Source organism: Carassius carassius, chromosome 5 (assembly GCF_963082965.1).
Source record: "Carassius carassius chromosome 5, fCarCar2.1, whole genome shotgun sequence".
Lineage (NCBI taxonomy): Eukaryota > Metazoa > Chordata > Actinopteri > Cypriniformes > Cyprinidae > Carassius > Carassius carassius.
The window spans coordinates 3,229,696-3,246,406 of NC_081759.1; the positions used below are offsets into that span (position 1 = coordinate 3,229,696).

The 16,711-nt window shown below is 34.9% G+C and overlaps 1 protein-coding gene across 3 annotated transcripts; it reads right to left on the reverse strand.

Moving 5' to 3' along the window:
- Window positions 1–5,849: 5,849 nt before the first annotated feature.
- On the reverse strand, window positions 5,850–14,690 carry zgc:73226 (uncharacterized protein LOC402792 homolog). Of its 3 annotated transcripts, none has more exons than XM_059549454.1 (7): window positions 14,550–14,690; window positions 13,202–13,346; window positions 12,068–12,155; window positions 10,789–10,865; window positions 7,920–8,066; window positions 6,346–6,956; window positions 5,850–6,298 (listed from the first exon to the last, which is right to left on the reverse strand). In XM_059549454.1, exons 1-6 carry the CDS (start codon window positions 14,590–14,592, stop codon window positions 6,908–6,910), a joined length of 549 nt encoding a protein of 182 aa, XP_059405437.1. In that variant the 5' UTR covers window positions 14,593–14,690; the 3' UTR covers window positions 5,850–6,298; window positions 6,346–6,907. The 3 variants fall into 3 exon arrangements, with proteins under 3 accessions (XP_059405437.1, XP_059405435.1, XP_059405436.1); XM_059549452.1 differs by having other exon boundaries at window positions 12,068–12,188; XM_059549453.1 differs by having other exon boundaries at window positions 5,850–6,956; window positions 12,068–12,188.
- Between the last annotated feature and the right edge of the window lie 2,021 nt (window positions 14,691–16,711).

Below are 16,711 nucleotides of genomic sequence, written 5' to 3' on the forward strand. Positions count from 1 at the left end.
TAAACTTTAAGAAAGGTAGTGAATGTTTAATCCAAAAAATATATACAAATTGAACTCCACTGCATTCCACACATATTTCTCGTTTTAAAAAAAGCCTTTTTGTGACTCATAGCATGTCTGGACTAAAGTTTATTTGGGATTCTACAACAGAAAGTGAGACTGTATTTGAATATCTTTAGACTTTGTCTCTGTCAGCCCATCATAAAACACCATGCCTTTATTCTGTCCTGACTCTCGTTCTTACACAGCTCTATAGCCAAAGCATCCCTGTCATCTTTTCTCCTGATGAAAGTATTACCTCTATCGCTCTCTTATCTGATGTAACTCAGACAAACCTCATTTCTGTGTAAAGAACTCTTACCTGCTGCATTGAGCTGATATACACGAGCCTCGGGCGAGAAGACTTGATTAACGTCACATGCCATTACGGCTCTTCAGAGGTCTGAGGAACAGAACAGTGATTTTAAGAGACTTCTTTTTTTCGGTACATCACACCTGAGAGGACAAGCAAAAGTTCAAAACCTTCAATATGATCACAATAGCTGCGTCAGCTCAAATAACACACGTCTACTGCAGCGAAGTCATTCATGAGAGTTTCGCAGAGTAACCCACACTTTTACTTAACAGTCATACTATCATACTAATTTGTGGGATTTTATCGAACAGTAAGGAATGTTCTAGACTTGGAGATATTTGTATGGTTGGTTTCCCTCCAAAATTATGTCACTTCTGGTAAGATGATGTTATTAAAGTCATATGACAAATGTGACCCTGAAACACAAAACCATTCATAAGGGTCAATGTTATTAAATTGAGATGTATACATCATCAGAAAGCTGAATAAATACATTTTCCATTGATGTGTGATTTTGAGCTTTGAGGAGTTTGTTAATCTGAAATAATCTGTTCCTGTCTGCAAAACTGCAAAATGGACCAATCTATGCAAGAATTTTCCAACTTTTCCATATACATAATTATCCAATAACTGAAATACATTTAAAATCTGTTACTTAACTTAAAGTAAAGATCACTTTTTGGAAAGTGACTCAAGTATGACTACTGAGAAGATGGTCAGCACTGACTTATTACTCAAAACGTCTTGATGGTCTCACAAAATATTTCTATATATAGTCTCTCATGGCCACGATAATGATGTAGTTTATAGTCAGAGAAGATCTTTTATTTCCTTTCATAAATCATCTGGAGTACCTCAACTTGGTGAAAGAAAATAATCCTAAATATCACCTTTGTCATGGACAGAGGTCAACCAATCAATCATCGGAGAGCAGCGTGTGTGTACGACGACGCCTCTGTATCACTAGGACGCATCTGGACTCTAAATGTGATGGATGAGAAGAAAGGATGACTAGACACACACGAGATGGCATTTCACCTTCAATTCACTCGATTCAGGTCAAATTTTACCTCTAAAAAGCAAATATGATTTCATTTTTCAAAGTGTAGTGGCTTAAAAGGGGCATAACTGGATTTTTCTGACTTTTATGTACTTTGTAGGCATTTGCAAAAACTGGTCATTCAGAAATGTTACTGAGTCACAAGCATACTCTCATTAACATATGACCAAGCACATTTACATATTAACACAGATTCAGTATTCTGCAGCTTGACTCATTACAACAATGTGAGCTAGACCAGCATGCATGGGTTAGTCAATCATAACAGAAGTCATTTGACATCATAAAGGTACAGCAAAAAAAAATGACTGCAAGAAAAACTGAATAACTTTAGAAGTGGACCTGAACATTTTTTTATTGTCCCTTTAGTGAGTTTATCTCATAAAAGCATGGCAGAGTTCACACCAAAATCCAAATGAAAATACAAAAAAAAAAAAAGTAAATGAATAAACAAAAAATTTAATATATGTGAAATATAACCTGGACATATTCCATGACAAGTTATGAGAGATTCGCCCTTACATCCTTTCATGTCTATTTTCAGCACAGCTGAATATGTGAAGAAAGTGTGTAAATGTGTGTGTGTTGACTTCACACCCCTGGTGACGGTTATAGATGTGAACACATGGTTAGAGATCAGGTGATGTGTTCTGACATGAAGAACAAAGAAAACCAAAATCTGAGAAAACACACACACACACACACACCCACACACACACACACACACACAATCATTTAGACACAAACTCCTCCTTCAGATGTTTTCTACATTCATCAGGCTTCAGATTTATGTACAATCATAACTCACCTCATGATCTGAAGGTTATGCATACCCCTTTCACATCACAATTTAAAAAGAAAAAAAAAACATAATAAAAAGAAAGGGCAATTTTTTGCAATTTCTTTGCTTTGGACTTTGGAATGAAATACGACTCATGAGATAATCCATGAGGAGTTTCTTAAACAACTATCAGTAGCTCATCTCTCAGAAGTAACAGGTTCTGCTGGGTTCTGCAGTTGCTCAAGCCTTTATGACGTTATTGGATTTGATGCCAGGAGCTTCTATCCCTTCATCCTTCATCTCCCAGGGCTTTTTATTCCTGATGATCAATTTCCCGAACAAGAGTCCGACAGCATTGATCAATGCGTCACTGTTATTTTTCTTCCCTCTTTATCTAAATCTGTTCCACCGTAAAAATGACAAGCCAAACTCTGGCCTCTTTGTCTTAATTTTTACTGCACTAAATTGAATTCTGCCACCCTTCCATCACAAGGAGACAAGGAGAAAAGGAACGCCATGCTGGAAAATTCTGGCTTCTGAGAATTTAGGAAAAATTATATGAGTACTGTCATTAATAAAACAGTACTCATTACCAAAACTCAACAGCAAAATGATGTAGTGGGTGGTTGCCAATGCACTGCGATGCAGTTACAATGGTCAAAGTTTAATGGGCTACTTAGTTTCTGAAGCTTGTTCAAATTACTATCCCAAGTACCAGCAATATGCAAGCTCGTGAATAATTTTATTATGTAATTGGATTAAAAACTACAACTCCCAAAATGCATCAGTTAGGCTACGTTTCACTCATGCAATCAGTCGACACAAGCTCCAATTAAGTTAATAGTGTCGACTACACTTAAAGGGTTAGTTCATCGAAAAATAAAAATTATATCATTAATAACTCACCCTCATGTCGTTCCAAACCCGTCATCTTCGGAACACAGTTTAAGATATTTTAGATTTAGTCCGAGAGCTCTCAGTCCCTCCATTGAAACTGTGTATACGGTCTACTGTCCATGTCCAGAAAGGTAAGAAAAACATCATCAAAGTAGTCCATGTGACATCAGAGAGTCAGTTAGAATTTTTTTAAACATCGAAAATACATTTTGGTCCAAAAATAACAAAAACTACGACTTTATTCAGCATTGTCTGAGCGCGTTCACTGCATTTTAGTGATATCCGGTTTGTGAACGAATCACTCGATGTAACCGGATCTACTTGAACCAGTTCACCAAATTGAACTGAATCGTTTTAAACGGTTCGCATCTCCAACGAGCATTAATCCGCAAATGACTTAAGCTGTTAACTTGTTTAATGTGGCTGACACTCCCTCTGAGTTCAAACAAACCAATATCCTGGAGTAATTCATTTACTGACTGAACTGCTGTGAAGAGAGAACTGAAGGTGAACACTGAGCAGAGCCAGATAATGAACGAAAGATTGACTCGTTCTTGAGTCAAGAAACGTTGATTCGAGAACCAAGGAGCTGATGATACTGCGCATGTGTGATTCAGCGTGAAGCAGAATGACACACAGAGCGCCTGAACCGAACTGATTCTTTTGGTGATTGATTCTGAACTGATTCTGTGCTAATGTTATGAGCGCGGGTAAACCGAAGGCTTGAATCAAGGGCAATCATGGCCAATGACGTCATTACGTCGAGCGCAAAAGAACCAGTGACCCGTTTTCTTCAACCGGTTTATTGAATCGAACTGTCGGGAAGAACCAGTTTGTGGAAAAGAATCAAACTTCCCATCAGTACTGGTGAACCGAAAACGAGTCAATCTTTTGTTCGTTATCTGGCTCAGCTCGGTGTTCATCTTCAGTTCTCTCTTCACAGCAGTTCAGTCAGTGTACTGTTTGAGTACATGATATTGGTTTGTTTAAACTCAGAGGGAGTGTCAGTCATGTTAAAAAAGTTAACAGCTTAAGTAATTTGTGGATTAATGCTTACTGGAGACGCGAACCGTTTCAAGAAATTCTAACTGACCCTCTGATGTCTCATGGACTACTTTGAAGATGTTTTTGTTACCTTTCTAACCATAGACAGTATACTGTACACACAGTTTCAATGGAGGGACTGAGAGCTCTCGGACTAAATCTAAAATATCTTAAACTGTGTTCTGAAGATAAACGAAGGTCTTACGGGTTTGGAACAACATGAGGGTGAGTCATTAATGACATAATTTTCATTTTTGGGTGAACTATCCCTTTAATGCTCAAGACTAACTATTAAACATTATGTTTTTGTACAAATATATTTAAAAGATGTTGTTAATATTTGATTACCAAATGTAGGGTCAACAGTTAATGGTGCTTGGGACGAAAAAGGCACCAAAATCAATAAAACCATGCCCAAAGTTTGAGATATTCTGTTAAAACTCTTCCCCTATATGAGTTCTTGTTTTTAATATTAATAATATATTATATAATTAAGCTATCACACTACTCGAGCAAGAGTGTTGTTTTTCCCAAACATCAGCACAATGTGATATCGGTTTTATACAAGTTCAATAAACAAGAAGATAATATTAAGCAACTTACATTTTCTTCCTGTTTAGCCAATGAAAATGATTCCAAACAAGCCTAAACAGAACCGATGATCGTCTCAGAGCAGAACCAACCAGAGTTTCATTCCTGAATGATTCAGTATTTTGAACGAGTCAGATGAGTGATTTAAATAACCAAGGCCATGTTGCTTACTCAGCTCATGAATGAATCAGCCGTTTTGAATGAATCGACTGAATGAATGATTCAATGACAAACACTTCCTGCCACCTACTGGCGGTTTAAGTTTCAAACCTGAAATATAATTTCAAACAATTAAATTGTCTACTATTCTAATTGAATTTATTGTTTTAATTAAAATCTTTAAACCAATTTATGAATTTAAATGTAAGAGTCTGACATAAAAAAATGACTCATTTAATAAGGCTGCATCTATTAAAGGTAAATATAAAAAGCCCCTGGAATTTAATTTAAACTGAAGATATATATCCCCAATTCCCCGTAATTGGAAATTTGATTTCTATCATTAATCAGAAGGTGCTCCTAAATTTTTGACTGTGCTCCTAAATTAGGAACACATCTTCTGAAGAAAAAAATGTGCAGAGCTCTGCCGTAACTCTCATATGAACTGCAGGTGCCTTAACTAGAACACTTCTGACCTCTGCTGCATATTCAGGGAATCACACTGCTGTGTTATAGGAGTTTTATTAATTTTTATTTATTTTTTATTTTTTGGCAATGCATCTTAAATGTGTATTTTGTATTGTTTCGTTGTTTTATAAACAGTAAAGGTATCAGATGGAAAATCACCATATTTTGAAGCTGACATGAAATAGTTCTTCATAGTTAACACAGAATACTTAAAATATTACCATTTTTAAAAATCCAATTGTCACATCACAGGACCATTGAAATTCACCTGCGAAGGGAAACAATGGTGACAATATAAAATAGGCAAATTATACACAAGTCACGTATATTTTATAACTACCCATAATTATCATATTCATTTACCATGGCATTTCTATTTAAAGCTACTTTAAATATTATATATACACTCAGTAAAACAAGATAATGTTCTGTATTTTTAAGTTAAAGGTCAATAGACCCACATCAACATTCATTTTTACACACCAGACCAAGCAGAAGGTGGTAAGAGTGACATTTATTGTTGTCGAGTTTTTACAAACAAGATTAATTTGACCTGATTATCTCCAGTTAACTTCACATTACAACATGGAATGGATCTATAGCTCAAACACGTTACTGAAACATGTGATTTTTCACATTATTTTGCTCCACACAAACACGAAACGATTCAGTCATACACTATCCATGCTAAACTCTGTCTCAAACTGAATGTATGTCTTGCATTTGATTTAGATGTAAAATAACATTTGTTTCTGTGCTCCCTGTAGTAATTGTACTGACCTGACACACTTGTGGACACAGGCCTTAGTGGACTAAACAACTACAAAAAGATTTAGAGGGACAGTTTAGTCTTAAAAAGACACTTTCATGGGGTTAAAGGGGTCATACCATACGTAAAGTTTTCCCTGAGCTCCACTTATAATATTGTGCAGAAATAGCAATCCTGGATATCTTTTCATTACCAATTTTTTTTTCTTTTTTTTTTTGTACCCATTTTGACTCTTCCGGTCAATAACATATTAATCAGTCTGACATCAAAAATATTTAGGCCTAATTTTTTAAGTATATAATATTTATGCATTTGAATTGCATATAAAATTTCCATTCACTTGGGTTACACATTTTGGACAAAAATCCAATACATAATACCTCCATTATGTATCCAATATCTCCATTATGTATCCAATAGATCTAATACATAAATCTTAAATGCACGTCTTCAGAGGAGTTCAGAATTAGTTCTTATGGCTTATTTTCAATAAATACCCCTTTTTGTAAGAGTTCTCAAATGTATACTTTCAAATGTATACTTTCATGGAACATCAGACTCTTTTATCGAGAAAATATCAAGGACAATTTGATTTCATATGATATAACCCCTTTAATTACACGGAGACAGAGAAAGAGAGCTTTGTGGTCAAACAGGACAAACACAAACGGAGACAGAAGAGGCTGTTGCCCGCCCATCACGGGAGAAGAAGAGAGGCGTGATTGGACTGCAGTGCTAATGGCAGCTGCTTCAGCCAATCGGTGAGCTCCCAAATGTCACATGTCACAGTGTGCTGGTGGAGGAGGATGCCAGCCGTTTCCCTATGTATATTCTGAGAGAGAAAGTAAGAAATAGATAGAAAGAGATAATCTGTCATCTTTTGTCTTCTGTCAGACAGCATTGGAGTTCTTATTTATGCTCTTTATTATAGGTAACATCAATGCCAGTAATGAAAATGTAAGTCAAAAATGTGGTTTGTATGACTCAATACAACATTTCAGAGAGTTTGAACAGAACAAACATTTCTCAGTTTTCTGTGATTTATTGCAAGCACGGGCCTATGGGACTTGGTCTTCATTTAGACTTCATCTATAGTTTCCTGCAAGACCTCTTCATGGTCACATTTTCACTTCAGATGTACAAGTACTTAATAAATTACAGAAAAGGGAAGAGATGGCTATATTCCCCATAATAACAAAACTGTCACCATCAGAGATACTATTTTCTCCTCAAAACAAACACTTATCTATGCAGTAATGGCATATACATTTAGTAAATCACATTATCAGTACAGTATGTCAATCAATGCACTAACACAAGTGACTTCTATATTTCATTCACATGCAGAACAATCATTTTGAGAATTAATTTATGCATTTAAATGCATAAACAAAAACAGACTGCTATCACTTACGAATGGCAAATGTGTACTATATGTACGGCAGCAGAGTATTTAAATTCCAAGTGCTGTTAGCTGTGGGACTTTCAATGCAAACAGGCCTCATAATGTGATCAAAAAGGCCTGTTTAAAGGCTCTTTCCAATCATCTTTTGCGTTAAAATCAGTGGAACAGCCATTGACTTCAATGGGGCTGTCTGGGCCATACATCCACAAACCCTATGGTTTTATTTATGCAGATTACCTTTAATTCTGCAAAAGACTATTTATACATAGATAAACCTCATTGACACATTTGACAAAATTTGGCCTCGCATTCATCCTGTGGAGTCTTAAAGCAAAAGATTTGCATTGATATAAAATTAGGAGATATGATGAAACATGAGAAAAGTCTCACCCCAGGCCCAGCGTCAGAGCGTGTGAGGCGAGCAGAGAGGGCAGGAGGATGAGGAGCACATCTGAAGAAAACAATCCCCTCTTCATCACCTCAGTCTTCCTCACGCTCAGAGAGCCAGACTGCTTTGGGTGATGAAACACAAACTCCCTAAAGACAGAGAGAGAGAGAGAGATAAATCAGGGTCATTCAGCAATATAATCTAGATATGTACTTATGCATTTGGAATATTAAAGTTTAAGGACTATTAAATGTTTAATCCAGGTTTATTTGCACAGTTTATTATTTAATACAAAATTCTGATTACACAATATTATCATTTCAGAGAAGTTGAATTGAAAATGCACATAAATCTGTAAGGTCTCAGTATTTCTCTTTTGCTTTATTGAGGTGATGATCATGTTCTCCAGCATTTTTGAGAATCATATGATCAGTGTCACAAAATCACTATTTGATCAGTTACATAAAACGTATTTCTTGGACAACTTATTTCTTATAACATTTGTTATTCATTTTACATCAACATTCATTTGTTTAAAAAAAAAAAAAAATCTAATGGATGCTGTCAGGCTGGATCCAGAGCTTGCACCAGGTGAACATGAAGGTGTTTCAAGATAAATTTATCTGAAACAGATTAAGCCAAATTCAGCATTGTAATCCCAATTTAAATCTCATCTATCCTATCATATAAAGCAACTAGAAGCCTGTATTAGACAAGAATGGGACAACATTTCTATTCCTAAACTTGAGCAGCTTGTCTCCTCAGTCCCCAGACGTTTGCAGACTGTTATAAAAAGAAGAGGGGATGGCACACAGTGGTAAACATGGCCTTGTCCCAACTTTTTTTAGATGTGTTGATGCTGTGAAATTTAAAATCAACTTATTTTTCCCTTAAAATTATACATTTTCTCAGTTTAAACAATTGATATGTCATCTATGTTGTATTCTGAATAAAATATTGAAATTTGAAACTCCCACATCATTGCACTCTGTTTTTATTCACAATTTGTACAGTGTCCCAACTTTTTTGGAATCGGGTTTGTACACTCCATACCTCATAATTACAAAGGGAATATTAGAAATGTCAAATCAAAAAATAATATTTTTTTATTTGTATTTTAGAAGAATGGTTACATCTGCTTAAACCATCCTGCATCACATTAGCTGAATAAATCTTGCCCTCACTTTCTCACACAATGTGACGCATTTCACAGCATTTTTGCTTTTGACAACCATTTGTAAGGTGAAGAAGTCTATCCATTAATTAGTAAAAAAAAACTGCAGAAAGACATGAGACATCTGTCTCCCTTAATTCAGTATACTGTACATTTAATATATTTAATGCCCAATCCTGATTTTAAGGTTAGAATTATGGTTATTCAAGGTTTTCAAGAATTTCAAGGTTAGAATATTGGTTATTGACATTAAATAAGCACATATGTTTTATCTTTCCTCTGTGGGTGTTTTACTACATCCAAATAGTGACAGAAATTAGAAATTTTGAAAAGTTCTTTGACATTAAATTGAGTATTTGAACATATTTTTCCATTCCTTGGCATACTGTAAGTTACAATGCATTTTGAATAGTTTGAAAATAAAAATGCTGACTGTTTTTGTTATTTTGATAAGTGCATTAAGCTTATATGATTTTTATAGCCAGTCAGAAAGACTATACACTGACCCTGACTAAGGTATTTGATGTAAAAGTTTTTTTGATCAAGCAATCCAAACATATGGATGGACAGAGACTAAATGACTTTACATCAGCTCTATTTCTAAAGATTTATTTCAAATAGCCTTTGAAATGTTTTTCCAGCAAGATGTATATTTGCAAAGTGTATATATGCACCATCATGAAAACTGGCATTGACAAAGTGAAGCTTTTTGTGCTCTCTCAAAGCTTTTTGCTTTTAATAGCTTCATGAATGATATCAGAGCAGTCTCTGCTACAATCTGCAATCATTAAATCATTAAACGTTGCAATTCAAAAAGTTTGTGACAAGGTTTTGATACATGCATTAAGAACTATCTCCTCATCCTCTCGTTAAATGCCGCACAAGTGAGGCTCAGATTTGCTGACTCATGGTGTGGCGCACAATCTATTTTTGTGTGGCAACTCAATGATCCTCCGAGATTTAAGCAGAGGTATGCAGGAGGTCAAACGCTCCCCTGCAAGACCTGGCAATCTGTGAAGCACTCTGTTATTCTGAAAGGACACTTAAGCAAACAAGAACACCTCATTTATTTTTACCCATAATGCCACATGGTGTTCATGATATACTTGCATCCTTAATAAGCAGCATTTTATCTAGGACTGCAAACTGCACATCATGTGCAAAATAAATAAATAAATAAATACAAATTCCATGTTTACTGTTGTCTATTCCAAGTGTTTTCTGGTCTAATAAAACAACATAACTCAAATTAATTACATGAACCATCCATGAACAAAACCAATATTGCATGCCAAAATCAAAAGGACAAAATAATTTTTAAATTCTGCATTTAAGACCATTAATATTTTTCATATTGTGACAATATTTTAAAGGAAATTAAGCTAATATATCAGAATTCTCTGTACTGTGAAGCAGAAGAAAAATTTACTACATTTCAAAAGCTTGGGGTCAGTAAGGGTCTTTTTATGTTTTTTTCTATGACACATTTTTAATTTATATGGCATATACTTTTACAAATAGAAAATTATATATATATATCACAAACACCTGAGTAAAAAACTTGATACATTTACTAATTATCTACAATTTATCTATCAACTGCCTTTATTACATCTGAAGGTGAACTGAGGAAACTAACAGGATTTAAGAACACAGGCTACACCTGAATCAAAGTCTAAATGTTGGGTCAATCTTACTTGGGCGGGAGGTTCTCTGGCCGACTGGACCAATCCCACACCCACTCAGCACTCACTCGCCTGTCATTCTCATCCGACTGAAAGATAAACAGTGCAGAGACTCTGTTAGTGCATCATTTACATACTTTACTGGCCCTAAATCAGCAGCTTCAGGAACAAAACTGTTTAATGTACAACAGTTTAAAGTGTACTGAAAATGACTAATGCTATAAACCACACTGACAACAATATGCTAAATTATTTAAACCCTTAATTATCATTGCAAGTGAACCTGTATTTATTGTAGCCTGTATTTAATGCATTTTCTTTCTTTCCCCATGTCAGTTTTACCATGCAAAGTTTAATTTCAATAGTCTATTTATTTTTTATCCTATTTATGCATGATTATAACATCTCTCAGATGCTCACCAATACTGCATTTATTTGGTCAAAGATACAGTAAAATAATTTATATTGTGAAATTTTATTACAAATTGAAGTAACTGTTTGAATATACTTTAAATTGTCATTTATTCCTGTGATGCGCAGCTGAACTTTCAGCATCATTACTCCAGTCTTCAGTGTAACATGATCCTTCAGAAATTCTACAATTATTATATTATAAAAAGAAATCTAAAAAGTTATTTGAATTTATTTCTAATAATATTTCACAAAATTACTGGGGTTTTTTACAGTATTTTTCATCAAATAACTGCAGGTAAGCATGAGAGACTACTTTCAAAAACATTAAAAACATTATTCTAAACTTTTGACAGGTAGTGTAAAGGTTGTTTTAGCTTGATTATTGAGTGACTAATCAAACACTTACATTTACATTACATTTTAGTCATTTAGCAGACGCTTTAATCCAAAGCGACTTACAAATGAGGACAGTGGAAGCAATCAAAAACAACAAAAAGAGCAATGATATATAAGTGCTATAACAAGTCTCAGTTAGCTTAACACAGTACACGTAGCAAGGGCTTTTAAATAATCTAATAAATAAAAAGAAAACAGATAGAATAGAAAAAGATTAGAAAGGTAGTTAGATTTTTTTTTTTTAATAATAGAATTAGAATAGTGAGTACTTACGAGCATATACATAAACCATGAGACTAATTACCACCGTAAAGTCTGTCTCAGTCTGTCATAATTAAAGCACGGTTATGATTGTAACCATAATAAGTTGAGTAGACTTTTAAAATCATCCTCATCATTCAGCTCATTGCTTGTATATATAAAACAGTCTCCTTTATTTGGCAGTATTGTGGTACAGTACAGTGCTTCAGGTGTCTGTTACCTGTATAGTCACACAATCTGTGCTGCTACTGCCCTCACTGGCTGGTTTGGGAGATCCAGATGTTCTCGGGGTCACGACTTGCGGAGGACTGAATTCAGAGAGGAAGCCTGTGTTATAAGAGCTCCATGCAAAACAATTACCAAAGACTGGATGCATTGTAATTTCTCCCCTACACACACGTACACACTCAGATGATTTCATGTTCATGAAACTGGAGTTCTCATATACAGTTTCAGATGTTTCTCCTAAAATGTCTGTCTTTTCTCTTGTCAAAATGTCTTATGGTGGTATAAATGAGTAAACTGCTGAGATCCAGTAACAGAGAAAGAGCTATAAAATGAATGTAAGCAGCTCAGATCTTTTGGGTTTTGGGAGAATTCAGTGAGAAATATTTAAGTTCATATTGAAATGGGTTTTAACTGCAGACTGCATGCAGTTTAAGACGTTGTTGAGATCTCACCGGAAACTCTATAGGAGATACTGATGAAAAATTTGAGAGGCAGGTCAGCAGAATAAGCGAAAATATCAAAAATCTGCTTATTAAAACAAAACAAAAAAGTATTACATTATCAGGTTTTCCTCAGTTTTGACATCAAAACACACGCACACAAAATAGGCAGACATTAAACAAGCCACCAAAGTGCTGGTTAAGCTGTTCCCCTACAGAGCAAAATTGAGGTAATAAGAAAAAATATGCTTATGTGCCATTTTCCTGATAAAACAAGACAGTTTTGCACTGCAGGCTTATTAACCCTCAGAAATTAAGCACGGAAAGTAATAGTGCATTATCTTTTACTTCACTGAATGTGCTTTTAGGTTGATCATGTGTGGTGTGGTAATAATAATAATAATTCCAAGTCCTAAAATCCCCACATGTGCTCCAAACAAGTTTGCAATGAAGTCTTTAGCAAGCTGTGACATTCAATATGCACGTTTTTTCCAACAAAATTGTTGTGGCAGTACATTTCATTTTCCTAATATTTGGAGAAATATTTAGATATTTAATATTAAGATAAAAAAGGTATAGTATTAGTGTCAAACACACAGCTTGATGACTCTTATTTGTAATTTTTCTTTCATAAGAGCAGATTTGTTTACTTCCAAGTGCACTGGTTCAAATGAAAGACTCCACACCTTTCTGTTTGACTGCTCCTCTCACACTCCAGCTGAGCTTCCAGCAGAATCCTCTCCAGCTCCCCCTGCAGGAAGGAGGCGGTGGTGTCCTGCGCTTCTGTTTGACCTGCAGGAGCCACCAGACCCTCCAGCTCCACCCAAGAGCCTGACGGACATGTGAAAGACACAGACTTGGATTAATGAAATGGGTTCAGTTTGATCACTCACCGACAGAGTGAATATTTGTGAATTTATATGTTAAAGACAACTTAAAATACAACTTGTTTTCAAATTGTGACATATTTGCAGGTAAAACTGGACATTCAATGTAGAACGGGACTTGATATCTATCTATCTATCTATCTATCTATCTATCTATCTATCTATCTATCTATTACTGATTGCTGTCACATGGACACAGGGTCATGAGGATACAGTAATGTTGCCCAAACAAGAGCTTGCTTACATAAGCATTTTATTTCTGTCAGAGATTACCCCCCCCCATTCCCTCCCTCCCTGTCTTCTTTCTAATTCTTTCCCCGTGCCTTGAGCATCCTCTCTTTCTGCCCTTCCTGGTCATGTTGGGTGTGTTTTTCAGAAACAGGGGTGTTGCAGTGGAGGGACTGTGCCATTGCCCCAGATTCTCCAGCATGTGGAACTGTGACATAACCACAGATGAGGGCTGCATGTTACGTATACGGAGCATAAGATCAAGCTGTGAGTGTGGATGAGAGATTGTGCATGCTTTGTGTGTTTTATGAATGATAATGACAGGGATTTGTTTTTATGAAGAATTTGTGTTCTGCAAGAACTGTTGTTCTCACGTTCCACCCTGCAGACAGTTTAATCTCCTGATCAAATTATAAGAGCTGTTAACCCTCTTCACAGTAATTGGCTTAGATAGAGACAAAACAAGCGAGTCATGGAATCTGTTTACATAACAATACAGACATAAACAGTGGCACAACAAAATAAAAAAAGATAGATATAACAGAGCATTCCTACAAAACATACTATTCAAGATCAATAGCCTTTAACTGTATTTTTATTTTTACAAATGTAGACCAGCTTATTTTGTTATTCAATTTAAAAATAAATTTTAAATATTTAATGCGCATTCGGGTTATTTTTCTATATATATATATATATATATATATATATATATATATATATATATATATATATATATATATATATATATATATATAGCCTATATAAATATAATATTTATATTTATATATATATAAAATTATATATATATATATATACTCTCGACTAAACTGTGGCTATACAATCGAATATATATATATATATATATACAAAGGTTATAACACTTAAGCAGTATTATGTAGATATTCGGTTGTCTTACCGTGCAAAGCATCATCCGGGGATTGAGATCCTGACAGAGCCATGATGGGACACAGGAGTTCAGGAGCAGATGTACTGACTTCAGCTCCTCTCGACTCTCTTTGCCCGTGTTTCTCCCTGTGTGTGTTGTCAACACTGTTGTGGTGTGTTTGAGTGGATAAATCTCGCTAATCACTGTTTTTTAGAGGACGTTTGCTTTCCTTCCTCGAGAGGGCGCTTGATGGCTCACAAAACCGGGACTTCTCAATTATATAACACTTTTTTGTGTGTGTTTTGTTAAATTATTGTGCATCACTAATTGGAAAGTTAAAAGTATTGACGGGACATAATTAGAATATTATTTTGAAATTATTTTAAAAAATCATATGTTTTAATATAAGTAAATAATTGTGACAAATGACCATGCAATTTAGCGACTGGTCCAATTTACACCTGAATAGTTACATTTGATATATATAATGAATATTTTATTTTTACAAAAATGGGGAAAGGGTGAAACAAAATTATAATCATTTAGCGCCTATCGTTGCGGTCCAATCAGAGACAACTTCCGGGCTTTACGCCCCGCCCTTTGTGTCATCTGGTTTCAGAGCAGCTTTGCTGGATGGCCATTCTCCGCGCTTGTTCTGTTTTTATGACGTAAATGCAGTAATCTCTCTTTTTTAGAGAGAGCCCCCCCCCCCCCCCACGCGTTTCAGTATGAAGTAAATATTGGCACCATTCCCTTCTTTTTCATGAGTAGGCCATATGTGCCTATTTTCAGTCTAAAAACTCAGCAGTTTAATGTTTTGTTTGTTTGATATTCTTTAGCAACCAACTTTCAGATATGACATAAATTATGTTTACAATTATTTTAAAGGTTCAGCATTAAATGTTTGTCTTTGACAGAGACAAGGGACACCCATTTAAGGTCACCTGACCTCAGATAAACTTCTAATACATAGACAAATAATCTCTCCTGATCAACACACATACACACACACACACCTAATCCGTCTTTCACTAACAAAAAAGTAGCATGGTACTGCCAATATTTTTGGACACAGATAGAATTTGCATTTCAATTGTGATTATTTGGATGCATTTTAGTTGACTTTACACACAAAAATCATGACATTTACAGAGCAATAATATACATCCACACTGAGCTGGTGTTTCTGCCATGCCAAGAACATATTCCAAGCAGCAAGAACCTTTAAAAAAATGCAATTGGAGTAAGAGGAAATAAGGAGGTAATAAATTACAGATCCTCTACAGCTGATAGAGACTTTCTGCAAACATAACCTCATGCAAGATAACATATATAACCTTAAGTGCATTTTTGCTTAAATACATTGACAACTGCATATTTAACATATAACATTAATATAACATATCCCGGACATATTTAGAAAAAGCATGTTAAAATATCAGAATCGGATATGATCATCGGGCTTTTGTTGAAATTTTTTTCATTATTGTATTGCAGTGCATTATACTGTTCTGATTATAAAACTAAAAATACTGATAAAGGTATTTATATGCATTTTTTGTAAGTAGTCTGCTATATTGTTACAAATTTATTTACTTAACAAGCATCACATTATCAGAACTGCATCAGATGTTGATGTAAATATCAGCATCTGCACATATTTTGTATATTTTTTGCTCAATTTGAGCCTCTAATTTCAAATGAGGTGTTTTTTTCCTCCTCACGTTTGAGCTCCACTAGGCTATATATCATATGAATCATAAAACTACAAACTACTGTGGCTGGTTTCCGCTGGAATTGTGCACTTGACATCTGTGTCTTGTGCTTAGATGCCATCTGCAGGTCAATAATACAGCTATAACTTTCTTGTGAATAAAAATACTGCAATGAAATTCTAGCAAATAAATAAATATTGACAACAATTTTAAGGGAAATGGTTGTCAGTCAATGATCATGGGCCACAATAAGATTCTGTCTCGGTAATGTGAGCTTGCTACAGGTTCATAAAAACAGTTAGCCTACATAAAAAAATATAATTTCATTTTATATTTCAGCTCATCTGGAATCGAACTCATTTTTCGGAAAATCTGTCAGTCTTTTATGACCTTAATTATTTGTATTGGTCATTTTACAAAAATCAGACCTTAAAATTGCCTTTATTTTTTGAATGGCATAATGCAACGAATGCATCC

Excerpts from the sequence above, each read along its gene's own strand:
- zgc:73226 (XM_059549452.1), bottom strand. The coding sequence starts at position 14,592 with ATGGCTCTGTCAGGATCTCAATCCCCGGATGATGCTTTGCACG. Across the intron at positions 13,347-14,549 it reads CCCGGATGATGCTTTGCACG|GCTCTTGGGTGGAGCTGGAG; the intron begins GTAAGACAACCG and ends CATGTCCGTCAG. Across the intron at positions 8,067-10,788 it reads CCAGAGAACCTCCCGCCCAA|GGAGTTTGTGTTTCATCACC; the intron begins GTAAGATTGACC and ends CTCTGTCTTTAG.